General features: G+C 36.3%; 1 protein-coding gene across 3 annotated transcripts in view; it reads right to left on the bottom strand.

Annotated features, from left to right (window-relative positions):
* Ap2b1 (adaptor-related protein complex 2, beta 1 subunit) overlaps positions 1–16,899 on the bottom strand; it is a 114,050-nt gene that overhangs the window by 71,311 nt on the left and 25,840 nt on the right. For all 3 annotated transcript variants that reach the window (XM_005402877.2, XM_005402876.2, XM_005402881.2), the window contains exons 6-10: positions 10,688–10,878; positions 8,459–8,680; positions 7,694–7,814; positions 7,469–7,564; positions 983–1,098 (exon numbers count right to left, since the gene is read on the bottom strand). In XM_005402877.2, coding sequence (XP_005402934.1) covers positions 983–1,098; positions 7,469–7,564; positions 7,694–7,814; positions 8,459–8,680; positions 10,688–10,878 — 746 coding nt within the window. The remainder of the gene's footprint in view (positions 1–982; positions 1,099–7,468; positions 7,565–7,693; positions 7,815–8,458; positions 8,681–10,687; positions 10,879–16,899) is intronic.

Raw genomic sequence — 16,899 nt, 5'->3', positions numbered from 1 at the left:
ATGTATATAAATGATGCTTACTGATTCATCAAAATATTTCTATCCCTTCACCCCCCAGTGCTGATAATTGAACCCAGGGCCTTAATACTGAACTATGTCCTCAGCCTTTTTTATTTTGAGATAGGGTCTCACTAAGTTGCTAAATTTTTTAGGCTGGACTCAAACTTGTGATCCTCCTAATTCAGCCTCCCAGAGTGTTGGGACTATAAGTATGGGCCATGGAAGCCAGGCTAAAACACTGTCTTTAAAGGCTCATCAGAAAATTGAGCTTAGGATAATGCTATAATTATAATGCACAGAATGGGCTGTAGCATGCGAACAAGACCTACTCTTATTTCACTCAGATTTTTGAGTTGTAAATCAAACTGGAAGCATTTTGACCTTACAAATTAAGAAGCATGAATCTGAAAAATCTATGAAGTGAAAATGTAGGTTGTGCATATCTATACAGAAGCCACTACAACTCTTCAAAAAATGACTTGGGACTGGTAATTTATTGTTACATCATGTATAAATTTCCACAAAGTAGCAGCTCACATACAAAGTAAACAGAACAGCTACTACCTTCCTGGTTTTTATGGTAGGGTGGATATATGATTTATCATTCAAACTGAGACATTTCTGAGAGGAAAAGTACATAATCATTAATCATGTCTACACAAGAGACATGAACTGAGAGCATGCTCAGACAATTTGAAATATATGTTTCCTATTTAATGGTAACTTTGTCATTAAATAATCTAATATATCAACTTTAATCTATGCCAAAAGACATGCATATTCAGGCAGGGCTTCATTTCTTCTAAAAGTAATAAAATAGAGTGGGAAATCAGGTTTCAGTCCCTGTGCTAATCACTTCACACAGCTCTGATTTTTAATAAAGTATACTTTAAAGAACAGTTCTTATCTAGCCATTTTCAAAATACCTTACTTAAAATATTTCCTAAATGATATGCAGAAGAGGGTTAGAATTCGGACATACTTGTTGGGGTATTTGCGGAAGATATCCCTGATGACAACAATTGCTTCCTGGACCACATAATTTACTTTGGTCTGGATTAGATCAAGTAATGTGCTTACACAGCGCTCTGCAGATTGCTACAAAGAGGAATATAGAAAATGAGAAGTTAGATGATTTACCCAATAATACTACCTCAACATAAAAAACTGGAACATATAGGTATACCAACTAAGCCACCAGGCACTTAATTTGATTGAGCTATAACCAGAGGCTGGGTGATCTACAACCAGAAGTTCTAGATGTATTCCAAATTTATTCATCACAAAACACATTGACATATGAGTCAGTTCAAATGAAAAAAAGTCTTCTGGGATAGCTGGGAAGTGGAGATAGAAAAGAGTAAGCCAGGGTAGGAGAAAAAAAAAACAAAGATTAGAGACTAAGTTAAAGTAAAAGGTCTTTAACTGGAAATCCTGGATAAGCAGAGATAGCGCAGTTGTCTTTAAACCTCTCAAAACGAATTACCAAATTTTATATGAGCACACAAGCATATCTTCCAGGAGCAAGCCTCACAGTTTTTATTTTATTTTCAAAGGTATTTGTGACACCCACAACTCTAAGTACTACTAGACAATATACCATCTTTAGGGGTATGTAATTTAAATTCCATGGCCTTAGATAAACTATATTTTCTTAGCCAATAATTCATCTATAAAGTGGAATTTAATCCATACATCTTTTATTAATAAAGAGAATATGGACGAACATAAAGGGACAAAAAAACCCAAATATACAGACACAATAAGCAACAGCTTTTTAAAAGATAAGAATTCTAAAATAGATTCTAAAAAATCAAAAACCAATCTGCCATATATTCCAATGTCCTATTATTGGTCACCATGTTATATGTTTCCTGACAAGATGCAACAGAAAGCACACAGCATCACCTAAAAAGTATTCTTGCCCAAAACTTCTTTTTTTGACACAAGGTCTCACCATGTAGTCCAAGCTAGCTTTGAACTCACTAGCTAGGCTGGCCTCGAACTCACAGTGATTCTCCTGCCTCAGCTTCCCAAGTACTGGGATTACACGCATGGGCCACCATGCTTGGTTTCTTGCCCAAACTCTTAACATGAATATTACCCAAGCTTTAGATTTAACTATTTAAAGGGAATGGAATGAGATAAACAGCATCATAAAAATGTAACAAGCCAAATTGAGCCTCTGGGAAATTCTATAAGCAACTCGTGACACCAAAATAAGCCAGTAAAAAGACTTCAGAGACATATTAACCAAATGCAATGTGTGGAACTTGTTCAGATTTTGATTTGAACAAGTTGACTGTAAAGATGATGTGATACCCACTTGAGGAAATTAAACAGGAACTGGATATTGAATAAGATTAAGAATTACTGTCAGTTATTAGTATGGCAATGGCAGTGTGGCAATTAAAAAAAAAGACTGTTAGATATATGCTTAGACTACTCCAGTGAGACATCATCTGGGACTTGCATTAAAATACAACAATACCCATGGGGCTGAGGGGGAAGGAGTGCGAGGAGATAAATAAGAACAAAAATTTCTTTAATAACATCTTTTAAGCATACTGATAATTTCAAAATTTCATCTTTATGTCATTTGTATGAGGTCATATGATGATCTGCTTACACCATGAAACAATTCCGCCATCTTTTAATGTTAATTTTCGGATTCTATTTATTTTCTCTATATCATTTATTTTCAGGTAGAAATTCTGTGCTAAGTTATTGCAACAGTAAAACAGATGCAAACTATATTATGATAAATTATAAAGTATGTGGGATATGGGTTGCTATAATACAGCGCTTGATGTAAACCTGATATTTAAATGAATCCTCGGAGTCATTATTATAGTAGAGATAGACTAAAGGGTGTTTCTTGTGATGTATCAACATTTAACAACACTGATGTTTGCGATACTAATCCTCCAGCAAATTGTCACTGCAATCATATTACAAAAAAACGATTACAGTAGTACGTTAGAGGAGCAAGAATAAACATCCAATCACTATTTAAAAGTCCAGAAACACACACACACAATTAATATACATGATAAAGACAAAATTTCAGAACAGTAATCAAAGGGTGATCTGTTGAGGTATTTGATCAACCAAACTGAAATCTTTCACCAAAATTATTTCCTGATTAACAATGTATTTAAAAGTAACCAAGTCAATGACATAAAAGTAGGGAATAACAGTGAATTTTATATAATTTGAAGTGCAGCACAACTTTCTATGTGTGTCATTAAAGAAAAAAAAATAGTATTTATTACATAAGAAAATGTAAACTTCCCATGTATCAAGAAGTCAACAGGAAAACAAATTGGGAAAAGTAATTGCGGTGGACTGACAACTGGTGGTCAACTTTTAACACCCAGGTGAACTGAACCAGTCTGGTGCTCGGTGTGGGAGGCCCACCTGAGGATTGTTGCTGGCAGCATAAGAGGCAGAATTGGAGAGGAAGTTTAGAAACTGTTGAGAGCTGTTGGAACTGTTAATTTTCCTGGGGCTACTGTTGGTTCTCTTGGAGGACCTTGTCACGCTGGCTTTCCTAATGAACTCAGCGGTTCTCATTATCAAAGGAGCTCAGGACCTTGGTGTCTCTGGGAAAGGCTACGGTTCCATTTGGGGGAGCTCTGGTCCTTACTTTGAGCATCTCTTCCTGGCTCTGGAGAGGAAGATGGTGCACTGCTCAGTCTCCTGGAGAAGCTTGTTGTGCTGGCTTTCCTGTTGAGAGCTTGGCTGTTCTCATCATCAGAGGAGCTCAGGACCTCACTGTTGCTGAGGATGGCTGTGGTACCTCTCTAGTTCTCACTTTGAGCATTGCTTCCTGGCTCCAGTTCAGATCCCTCAGCTTGCTAGCACAGATCCCTCAGGTTGTTGGCAGAGACTTTCTAGCTTCCCCCACTGACCTTGGGGCTTTCCCAGCGCAGATCCATGAAAAAGGCCTGCATGAGACATTGTTGTGGGGTCTAGGCTCCAGCTGGACTCGTGGGGGACATTATTACAGGCTCTAGGTCTTCAGCTGGACTCATGCAGGACATTACGGTGGGATGCAGGCCCTCAGCTAGATTTTTTGGTCTTTAGTGTGTGGACAGATTTCCGGTACTTTTTGTATATGACTCTCTGGGTGACTATTATAAAATAATCTTATAATTGTCCTGTATTGTATTGTTCCCCTTGCAAAACCCCAATTTACAACAGTAATGTTAGCTACAAGAAAGGTTAATATCCTTTATTATTAAAGACCAAAAAAACCAACATGAAAAAAAATACTGGAAAATGGTACATAAGACATGAACCAGCAGTTCTCCAATGCTCTACCACAACCAGAGCTCAAAGATTTGGCTACAAAAATACTACCTATAATCCTATTTGAAAAAAAAAAAAAGAGTTGAAGTTTATTCCCATATACTCTCATACTCCCAATAAGGACCATTAAGGAAAAGGCTAAATTATGAAGCAAACACATACAATGTCTATAAACGAAACCAGAAACTACAAGTGATACAGTTTTATTAATAACACGGAAGGATATTTAAAATATAAGATATATGTAAAAAAGTAGACTACAAAAGTAAATAGCATTCAGTGTGATTTCATTTTTTGTTAAAAATACACTTCTGTATGAAAAATATATGAACAAGGTTTTATCATACCTACTAGATCACATGTATTGGGAGGACAGAAGAAAGGGTGGTAGACAAAGCAGAGCATTCTATTTTTAACTTATTTAATGATTTTAAGTAGTGAACACATACTGCTTTCCTAATAGGAAAATATATGTTTTGTTTAAAGGATGAGACATGTATCAATACCTTATTCTAATCTATAGAAATGGAAAATGGTAAATATCTAAAAAACAGAATACTATGAAGTGAGTAACTTCTGGTCTTAGTGCCTTAATCTATCTCAAATAAATAAAATTAACGCATTTCACTTGGAAAACAAAAAAAGGCCAAAGGTTTATCTCTTCCTTAAAGGAACACAAAAATTACTGAAAAAAAATAGAATGGAGTTGCTTTTTCAGTGCTACTTACTTAACAGCTTATGGGCTAGTCATTAACCTAACAATACAACAAAATTATACATTTGTTTACCTCATGATAATTTATAGCAACATAGAAATACCTATATTAAGTCTTACTGCTCTTAGCTAAGCACTAACTAAAATTTGTATTCTCCCATTTGTCAGAGTTTCAAAACCAGCTGCACATTTATAAAGGAAAGACAGCATGAAAGAAAGCAGCAGATCAGTTTAAAGCTACACAGAATGTTCACTAGAATTCCTTTGTGAGTGTTTAACCTTGTGCTATGATGAGTTAGTTACAAAAAGGCAGTCACTGACTCTCCTGATCTAGTAACTGTGTTAGGGTGAAACAGCTCTTTCAAACTCTTACCTTTCATCTGAAACAACTCTAGAAAGACTTTCAAGGCAAATCCAGGTAAGCTGAGGTAACACTAGACATAAGGAAGAATTCCTAAGTTTCCTGAGAAAGTTTATTTCCATATACTCCTCTCATACCCCAATAAGATCATTGAAGAAAGAAGTGAAAGCCATCAGAGGCTTGTCTTTTCCAGAAAACAATGGAGAACTTTTCTATTAGTCACAATTCATGGCACTAACCTCTAGAAATCTAGATGTTTTGAGAATACTTTCTAGTAATTCTAGGCCTACAAAATTTCTTTAAACTTTGACATGGAATACAGATTTTGTATTACTTCTTAAAGCTTTGTCAGACAAGTCAAGACAATGATAGCCTGGGGTTATGTATACAGTGAAAAAAACCACCGCGCTCTTATGCTACCAAAGTCTCTTTGTAAATTAAGACAACTGTAAGATACTGGAAAAAAGAAACATAAGATATGTGAAGTACTGTAATAAAAAGATATAATTTATCAAGATCCGATAAATAGACTTTTCCATTTCTCAAGTAAAGACATAGAATTATATTAAATATCTGAAGTAACTGAAATAGCAGAAACAGGTTGAAACCAGGACTAATTAACTTCATGCTATAACAGCTAGTCTACTAAATGATTTCTCAATGGTAAATATACAAAGCACTACTGCATAAAAACAAGGCCAGTTAGGAACTTAATTTCATGAGAACATCTCTGATACAGCATGGTCTTCTGTTCTATGGAGTACTGATCATATTGTACACATTTTTTTAGCATCCTTGAGATGTCATCTGATCTAATCCTCTGACTCTGAGCAGAACTGCATATTATCAAGTAGCCAAGAGTAAGTATGTGGCTCTGAACACACAGTAACAATGAACAGAGGCTGTCATTAATTACAAGAAATTTCTAAATAAGGAAAACAGGTTGAAGACTGGTGACTGATAAAACAGGGCAACATAAATTATAGCCCATAATAGCTACTAGAATGCCAAAGCCAAGCCAGAAACCATTTTGTGCTCTCAAATCAGAGGATTCTTTAACAGACCTTCCAAGTAGACCTTCTGTGCATACACAGGGAAGTCCTACTCACTTTTATACTACTTCCTTCTTAAATAGGCTGAACATCATGCATGGTATAATCTCAATTTAAAAAATTATATATAGAGATATACAAGCCACAGTATACATAACCCTGAAAAATGATATTCAAAATGTAGAGAGAAAACAAAAAATTGTAATTCATTTCCTGGAGATTCAAGAAGCTATGGAACACACACACACACACACACACACACACACACACTGAAAAAAGTACCCATAATCAGCAGCAATGAAGGGAACAATGTGTACAGGCCAAGAAAACAATCAGCCAGATTAGAACAAGCAAGAAGATAAGACTGGAAGAGATAAGGGTCTAGGACAATAGGCAGTATACAGATCTGATACTATGCTTGAGAAGCTAGAAGAAGATAGGGATGTAATTAAGATACACATGCAAGGGGAAAAAACGGGCAATTTAAGAAACTCCAGAAAAGAGGAAAGTCTGAATAAGAAGATGCAATCATTTGTATTTATTGACCCAATATATTTACATAACATACAAGTTTCATAAACCTGCATTTGGGAAGAACAAGAAATAATGGTATATTATCTTAATTTATCAAGACAACTGACACAGGAACAAAAAACTCCTAATATAACTATCCTGGAAAATAGGAGTGAGAAGTAGACTTAGGTTCTTATTTCATAGCAGAAAATTAAAAGACAAAGTCTTTTTAACTAGTAATGATTTAACTAGTAAATCATTAATAGCATATTTTTAGACATAATAGAAGTTTCAAAAGAGTAATCAATTTAAAGTCAAAAAATATTCTCTCTAGGAAGAGGTGATAGGTAGGAAAAAAGAGAGATGAGGGACACTTATTTTCACTGAAAACTTAAATCTATTAACTATGTTCTTTATTACTTGGATAAATGTAAAAAAATGTGTTTTAAAAAAAGGAATAAGAGAGCACCCAGAATCCCATAATGTATGACTCAACTCCCAGTGGACACTTACTTCCACCTTGATGGCACAACGTCCAATGGCCCTCACAGCTTTTCGAACGAAGTCAACATCCACCTCAGTAGCATATTCCTTCAGTTCTGCCAGAACCTGTCAAACATCCAGGAAGTGGATAACCATGAAGAATTCTCAAACAGCAATCTTATGGTCCAGCGTCTTCCAAGGGCCAGACCCTTAAGATCTAAGGCATCATATATTTGAGATTGTTTAAAGTCTGACCTGAGCAATGTTGGCTTGGGATGCCAGGCGAATCATGATGTCCAACTTCTCTAGTTTAACGTAGATGGGATCATTGTATTTCACAAAGAAGACTTTGATTTCCTGCTTTAAGATTTCAGGCCTGTGTTACACAGAAACACAAGAAAGGGCAGTGAAGATATATATTTATGACTTTATAAGTTTGTAATAGTATGTAATCTGTAACACTTTCCCCCAGAAAAAAATCTCAACAAACTTTTTTTTTGTGTGTGTGGTACTAGGGATTGAACTCAGGGCCTCACATATTCTGGGTAAGCACTCTACTACTGAGCTCTACCATCTCCAGAGCCCCTCTGTTCTTATCAGTCCCATTTGGCAGACTATTTTTATCTTGTTTAAGTACTGAGGTACATGCTGCCATGAAGAGTTGCTGGGATAACACCAATCTAGTTCTAACTGCCTGAACAATACCAAGCAGGCACTAAGTACTAGAACAGAAACAGACCCTTCGGAAGACAACCTGGACTATAGAGTAACACCAGACATTTATTATACGAACACACTGACATCCACTGTTGGCCTACTGATTCTGGGTAAGGTGCTCTGCTATTCAACATTTTCATTTCCATACACTGACATCGACCTTGGCCTACTGATTCTGGGTAAGTTGTTCTGTTGTTTAACATTTTCATTTCCATACATTAGAAAGTGTAAAACACAGGCCAACTGAACACTGATATTAAGCTTAATTCAAAAAACATAATCACCAATTTATTGTTTCCCAACCTTTTCTGGACAATTAAGTTGATGTTCCTCAGGGCAACATACTGCACTTCTGGTTCCCCAGACAGCAAAGTAACAAGTGGAGGAGCTAACTTCTTCAGCAGCATATTGTAGTAGTCAGAGTCCTTGGGTAACAATTCCAGAAATTTCATTAGGACTTTTACTGCTGAAAGTACCACTGCTGAGTTGGCATGGGATAACCGAGGAGTTACCCGCTCACAGATGCTGAGGGCAGAAAAGGAAAATTAGTATCTTCCATTGTAATTTCGGTGCTCAATCCATTTTATAAGGTAATGTTTCAGAGTCCCACGGCCCAAGTATCAAGACATTAAAGAATCAGTGAGAAAAGTCAAAGCTCCATGCTTAGGTCAAATTGGGATCCAACACTGCAGAAGCCTCATTCCCAGCAAAATACAGGCAGAGCAGGGATACCAGAAGACTTTAGGAACCAGCAATAGGGGGTGTTCAAACTGGAAGGAAACTAGCAATACCCCAAACACTTGAGCTCACACCATTTACCTTCTTGTTTTATAGTCCTCTTTGTCTCCCCATATTATGTTAGGGCTCCCTGCCTCACAGCCCATTTCTACTCAACCTATAGAAAGTCAAATTCAGTATTCTGAGAGTTATTTCATAGTGCGAGACATCAACTCACTTGTAATTTAAGGTTTCATAGTAGGATGAAGAAGGTGGGTTGGCAGGAAAGAAGCTATCCAACCCCCTGTCTTTAGGATAATAAGGGAAGCTCTAACAGGAGTTTGTTTTGGAAAATATCAACACCATTGCAATATTCTCCCAACTTCTTCCCTTTCTCCAAGTCCTTGCCACCTATGCTTAAATGCCTGGTGAAACCTTGTGTCGTCAATCATCAATGCAGCATTCAGAAATTATTTTGATAGCTCCTTACGCAATGTAAGTAACTAGCTTACTATATTAGGGATATAAGTAGGCTATGCTAACTCTCTCTTCTTCCTTTATGTATTTGGCTGGCTCCTGAACTCTTTTAGGTCTTTATACAAATACCACTTTCTCAATGACACCTCCTTTGACTACTAAACAAATAACTGCCCCACAAATCCTACAATTCCTCACCACAAATGCAGAGTATTTCTTGGATCTCTTTCTTACTGTATCTTGTTAGCACTCATTGCCATCGAAAATGTTATATATTGTATTATATACACACAGTATATCCCTGTCCCCATCCCTCAGAATAAATGTTCCACAGAGGCCGTGAGTTTTGTCTGTCCTACTGCATTATCCTTAGGGCCTACAACACTGCCTGGCATACATCATGGGCTTAATAAATATTTGCTGAGTGAATGCAGGAGTATAATGTCAATGACTAGCAGAAAAAAAAATTCTCTGTAAAGTTCTTCTCAAACTATGTTGAAAAATGATGGAAAGAAACTATCGGGGGCTTTAGTTAAGTCTAGAGGGAATAATTTCCCAGACAAGTGAAAGGCACTTACATTCTAGTAGCTTGGAAATCAGCTTCAGCCAGGCAAGGAAGGTTCTTATCTACCATAATTAAAATATGTCAACTTTAATGAAGAGCCAACATTTCTTCAGAAGTACTTTGCCTAGTACAGTGCTTATCTACACAAAATGTTCAGTAAAAATTTGTGATAACTATAACTTTGTAAATGAAAATGCCTGTGTAGACGAAATTTGTGGTCAATTTCTAATAGTCAAAGAAATCTGCAACACTAAGGTGGTAAAGGGCTGAGCATGCCTCCCCAAACCTCCAAATTCACACTGACATGATTTCTATATGCAATGGGGATGCAGTGTATATTTTGCTGATTTTAACATATTTTTTCTAGTACTAAATTATAGGTATAGTTGAGTTCATTAACTAGTATAATGCCACTAAGTATCTAACCAATGGAAAGTGTGTCCCTACCGAGACATTCCATAAACTTTTTAATAAATGGCCAGGAACTGGGAGATGGGAGATAGTGATGAGGGAGATATTAGCAAAAGTAACTGTATTGTTCAAACAAGAAATGAAAAACATACACTTCTTAGAAGTCGCTTTTTTTTTTTTTTTTTAAATAGTTTACTCCACTATATTCCTAAATTCAGTGGGAAAATATCTTGGGGATAACAACGTTGACCCAGCAGGCCACCCACCTTCCTCAACCCAACAGACTCATTTTCTAACAGCAGACACTAGCACCTACTGACTCAGGCAAGGTTATCAAATACTATCCAGGAAAACTGACTGACCTCTGAGCTTCCCGGTCATCTTTAGGGTTATAATTAGACAGGCAGTCCAGGATGAAAATCTGGCCCCACTCGGTGCATTCATTCAGAGCTGTCAGCAGCTTATTAATGTTCTGTGGGTTCAAATCGAGTAAGTTGCTGTTTGGGTGAGACTCACTAATTTCAGACAGTGCTGCTACAGCATTAGCCACCACCTGGGAAAGAAACAGATACATCACTGATGCACTCAGGACAGTACAACTATGACAGTCAATCTTCACTGGATCACTCATACATCTCAGCTCATAACCATTCCTGAACATTTTACCTGGTCAAACAGAAACAGATAAACTCTTCCAAAACATACATTAAGCCACCTATAATACCATATATAGCTTCTTAAGTAGCAAAGTCACACAGGATTTACTACTAAAATATATGTTAACCATTTTAATAATACTCAAAACTATCAATAAAATCAAGATAATATGAACAGCTATAAAAAGTGAAGGCTAAATAAGAAATACATATATTAGGTCGTACAGAGAAAAATGTAGGCCAAATAATTTTCTAGAGGTGCAGGTATGCAAGTGTAAGGGAGAGAGGGCTCTGTCAGTCATATCACATATCTTGGAGTAAGACTATGCAGGCTGAGACTCTAGTTCACCAGTATACAATGCTAAGAAAATATATAATCTCTGTTTTCCTCATCTGAAAACTGGGGATAATTTTTCTCTTGTTTTAATTTTTGACAGGGTCTTGCTATGTAGTCCAGGCTGGCTTTAAACTCACTATGTAGCTATTAGTTCTTGGCTAGCCTAGAACTTGCAATTCTCCCACCTCAGCCTCCTCAGTGCTGGAGCTAAAAACTGGGATCATAAGTCAGTTTTACTGTGAGAATAAAATCACACAGCATATAGAAGCTTTTGACAAAGGCTTATGAAAATTTAAGGTGGCTATATTACCATAATTTATCACGTAGAAGTTGCACAGTTATTTACACAGACATCTCTAAAACTTGGATGCATTTTACAACCAACAGCCTAGCAGTTTAATAAGAAGCAATTTTCTTTTCTAGTAATACAGAAAATAATCACACATCTTATGAATGGAATTGCAGTTTCAATGAAATACAGTATTTTTTTAAAAAAAGAAATACAGTATTTCAAATATATTCTTCACGCAGACAGTATGGTAAATGAAAATTGCTACCCTCGACAAGAAAGTATACGTGTATCCTGACTCACAGACTTAGGAATCCATGTAGCTATAATAAGAAAAGTCAAGATGATCAAAATTACAGATTATTTCTAATATAACAAGTCTGTAACAGTAAACATTTAAAGTTACTTATTTATTTATTTATTTTTTGGGTACTGGGAATCAAACTCAGGACCTTGTGCTTGCCAGGCAGGCACTTCTGCCACTGAGCTATATCCCTGGCTAAAATTATTTAAAAACTGCAAAAACAACACAAAAAATAAATGAGTTTTAAAACATTATTTTGTAGAAAGGCTCCAGCTATTACTAAAAATTAGGAATATGAGTTTGAATATAAATACTCTGTAATTATAAATAAAATGTGACAGAAAATAGCTGCCTCAACAAGTAAATATATATTTATAGATAGATAGATAGACAGATACAGAGAGAGACAGAGACGATTCTCAAAAATGTGAACCTAGTTAGTTTTAAGGTTCTTTGTTAAAAGCTTGAGAAACTGAGTTTTGTAATTATCCTTTTACTAGCAAGACAAGAAACAGAATGGCTACAGTGTAGCTACTGATTTCAGTATCCAGATTATTTAGACACTCTATACAGTATTCTAGTATATTCTGCCTAGGAGACAAATGCTAGAGAATAATTTACCAAATAATATACTTATGGCAATATTCCTTATTATGTAAAGTATAATAATGGTATAAACAGAATCATCTCAAGCTGTAATTTAGAGATCAGAACGAAGATTCTAAGATGAAAAATCAAAAGCCTCAGTTATTAAATATGATTCTAAACATTTTATTCTTATGAAGACAAATCAAGACCTAATGGATAACATATGAGGTTCTGGGGTTGGGGATTTAGCTCAGCAGCACAGCATCTGCCTGGCAAGCGCAAGGTTGTGAGTTCGATTCCCGGTACTGGAAGAAAAAACAAAAATAAACAAACAAACAAACAAACATATGAGGTTCTTTTCTCAATTTTGTTTGCCAACTCCATCGTTAAGCATGAAGATTTATGGAAAACTAAAAGGCATAGAGTAAAATAATAATCCCTTCCATGTGCTTCAAATGCAAGGAAAAGATACTTTACCCACAAACAATACCTGATTAACCTCATTTTAGTACAAAAAAGTCAAAATATATTGAAGGACCAAATAATATTTTCATCTACTGCTGCCAAGATATGCCCAATCTTCATAACCAGTTGTTCAAAAGAAATCTTTTATTACAATTACCATTTCTGCAAGAGAATCCCCCCACCTTTTGGTCTTTTGAGACAGGGCCTCACTGTGTAGTTTAGGTTACCCCTGAACCTACTATATAGGCCAGGTTGGCCTTCAACTCGTGGTGATCCTCATGCCTCAGCCGCTGGAACGCCAGGATTAAAGACATGTACTACCATGCCCAGCTGAGAATCCCCCCCTTTTAAAGTTAAATATGAGATTTGATAATAAATGCAGAAGAACAAATGAGAATTAGAGAGACTAAAAAGACCAGTGGAGAGGACAGGAAAAGAACAGAAGGAGCAATTAGAATTCCTCTGTTATCATCACAGGCAACTGGAAAATAAACTGAGTATATAATGCAGCTAATGAAGAATAAATTCTGGAGTTTAAATAGGCAATTTCCACTTATTATCATATTAAAACAAGAAAGGATATAGAGAAAATCAGTCTAATTAAAAGATGCAGGAAGATCAGATCAAAGGATTACACTGTGCAAAGCCTGCAGGAGAGATCACTGCCAATCAACACCTCAGTAAATGGCTGGAGGAGCTGCTCTCCCATCACGGCTAACCTCAGACCCTCTAAAACTCTGTGAGTTCCTTCTGTTCCACCTCTCTAGTTTCATTTCTTTATCTTTACATTCAGATGGCTTGTTTCCAGAAACATCCTGAGGCAGGCCCTAAGGAGAGCTTGGTGTCCTCCTAAACACAGCAAACTGCGTTTCCCTAACGCTAGTGGAAACTTGCACCAAGACAGTTATACTCAATCTGAGGTAGATGAAGAAAGGAACTGACTTCAAGATGAAGGCTGGTGGCTACAGCACACAGGACCACTGACCACGACCAGAACCGTGAACCAAGAGAAGCCTCTCCGCCCTTCCCTGCCCCAACAGGAAACTGACAAAGACAAGGACAGAGACTGTACCGAAGGCCTTGCCCACCACATTACTGCTGGCATAACCCACTCCAGGGGCGCCCCAGGTGCGCAGCCTGCCCACCTCCTTTTGCACCCACACACCTGTGTTCCAGTCAACCTGACTGCCCTTCACCTGGAAGCTTGCCCACGCGATAACATTTACAATATATTTCTTTGGAACTAAGCAGACACGTCTGTTTTTTAAAAATTAACTTTAAAAATAATAGATTGAAACAAAATTTTCTTCACATAGAGCTTTCTCCAAACAATAATGTAACACTACATGCATGAGACTTGATGAAAAAACCACAAAGAACATATTCAACCCTTAAAAGTGCCTGCTCTTCCATCTCTGAATATTAAAATAAAGGCGTCTTTTCAGTTTCAAGTACCACTTTGATTTTGAACTGTGAGGACAACCATGTGTGACATTTTCCCGCTAGAGAAAATGCTATAATTTCAGAAAAATTAGTTTCTAAAAGAAAAAGATGAATTTATAAGGAATGTTTGTTTTAAAATGAATTAGTGAATTTATAAATAGGGTTCAAAATGAGCTTCCTAAGTATAAGAACTGATATACAACAAGTTGGCTTCTAGGTTATAAGGAATATTACTACAAAACAAAATGCCTACCCTTTTATTCATCTTGCCTCATAATTATGGTAAATTGTGTTCTTTGGAGACTGCAAGGAAGCAATGCCCATACCTCATCCTCCAAAGATCCAATGTAATATAGATACAGATATTAAATACTTTATAGATATACATCTACAAAAGTATAGACATACAAAAAAAAATCATACTCAATCCTAGACAAATCTTTCTCGCCCTTAACTACAGACTTCTATTTGATAGTTTCTTTTTTTTTTTCCTCTCTCTCTCTTTTTTTTTTTTTTTTTTGTTTGTTTTTGGTTTTTTTCTGGTACCAGGAATCAAACTCAGGACTTTGCGCTTGCCAGGCAGGCGCTGTGCCACTGAGCTAAATCCCCAGTCCGATAGTTCCTTATTAACCCTTAGAGTCTACAGAATTTTTTGTAAGGTAATCAATTGTACTTTGATTTTACATCAAACAGACTGAGCTGCACAAAGAGGTAAAAGATTATACTAGCTGAAATTACTGACTACTTACTACACGCTATTAATTCTCATAAAAACTCCAAGGTAGCTGCTATTAAAATCCACCTATTGGAGATGAGGAAACAGGTCTAGAGAAGTTCGATGACTTGAGTAGGGTCAACACAACTGGAAAGAGATATTGCTTAAATTTAAACTCTTCAGATTTTTTGATTTCACTGAGTATGTACTAATCATTCTGATCTCCAGCTTTTACACAAGTTCCAAGACCTGTGAATTTCATCTGGGGAAAAGGGAGAGAACCAAGCTACAGACAGAAGCTCTTTTATGAGAAATCTCACAAGTCCCTGTCCCTTAGAATGATTTTTTATCCTGCACTCTAATTTCATTCTTTTTTATGACATCAGAACACAAGAAACATCACTTGCTAGTACAGTAATTTACTCCTATTAAATAAATTTTTTGGAGGGCACTGATTTCTGGCCATGACCTTCAAGGTTACATATGCTCTGAACAGATTTATGCTTTTCCTGTTCAAATTTACAATTTTTCTTTTTTTGGGAGACTTGGTGTCTGGTGTTCCTGAAGACTTGAATAAAGTAAAAGCAAAAGAATAATTGGTCAAAAGTAATATGAGGAAATATACAGGTGATGTATGTATTTTCATATTCCTAAAAATCAGGAATATGTCAGGTATGGTGGTACATGCAGAAGGATTTCAAGTTGGAGCCAAATTTGGGCAACTTAGTGAAATCCCATCTCAAAAAAAAAATTTTAAGGGGCTGGGGATTTAGCTCAGTGGAACAGCACCTGCCTGGCAAGTGCAAAGTTGTGAGTTTGATTCCTGGTACTGGAAAAAAAAAACAAAAAAACAAAAAATAAAAAAATAAAATAAAATAAAAATTAAAAAAAATTTAAAAAGGGCTTAAGAAATAGTTTGGTTCAAAGACCCTGGGTCCAGGCCCTAGTATTGTAGACAGATAGACAGATGGATGGATAGATAGATAGGGTTTGATTTGTACATCAGTGGTAGAACAATCCATAGTACTGCCCCTCACCCCCAAACAGTAATCAGTCTGGCATCTTGCCATCTCCTTTATGGAGCTGACAAAAATGACAATTAAAGCATGAGGCAATATATATTTATTCTCAGCATTTCAGTCATTATCTCCTCATGCGTACAATAACTAGGTAGTACCAATTAAATTTCCCCTCAAATAAGTAAAAATTAGAGGTTATACCATAAGCCAAAATCCAGAAATGCCAACTGATAATAGGCCTAACATATTACATTCTATAATATTTTATTTTTTCCTCCATCTTTTTATTGGAATGAGAGCTAAAAGTAACTTAGTTGAAGCAGCACATTCTCATTATGGCAGGAAAGTTTGATTGCACATTAACAAGATTTACAAATAATAAAGTTTGTCTTAAGTAGCTTAAGGTATGGTCTGACAAAATGAAGATTTTTGTCAGAGCCAAAACACTGTACATAAAACATGAGGCTTAGGCAGGAGGACTGCTACAGAGGACCTCTGAATTACAGAGGACCAGCCTGAGCTACACAGCAATTCCCTGTCTCAAAAACCAAACTGACTAAAGAGTACTCTCCTAACAAAGAGTTACTTGTCCCACAGATCCTAAAATTCACTATGGCATGCTGCAACATCGACAAAATAAAGCATTTATCAGCATACTGCTTATGATACTCCTCTTGAGAGTGAAATATTCCCCTGCTAAATTAGAGCCTACAGCTCATCTTAAACAGAAATGATCAAAGAGCCTTGAACTTTTGGCA

This window comes from Chinchilla lanigera, unplaced genomic scaffold (assembly GCF_000276665.1).
Source record: "Chinchilla lanigera isolate Chin_1 unplaced genomic scaffold, ChiLan1.0 scaffold00080, whole genome shotgun sequence".
NCBI lineage: Eukaryota > Metazoa > Chordata > Mammalia > Rodentia > Chinchillidae > Chinchilla > Chinchilla lanigera.
Note: the sequence above shows the minus strand (reverse complement) of the source record. Positions and strands in the feature narration are given on the sequence as shown.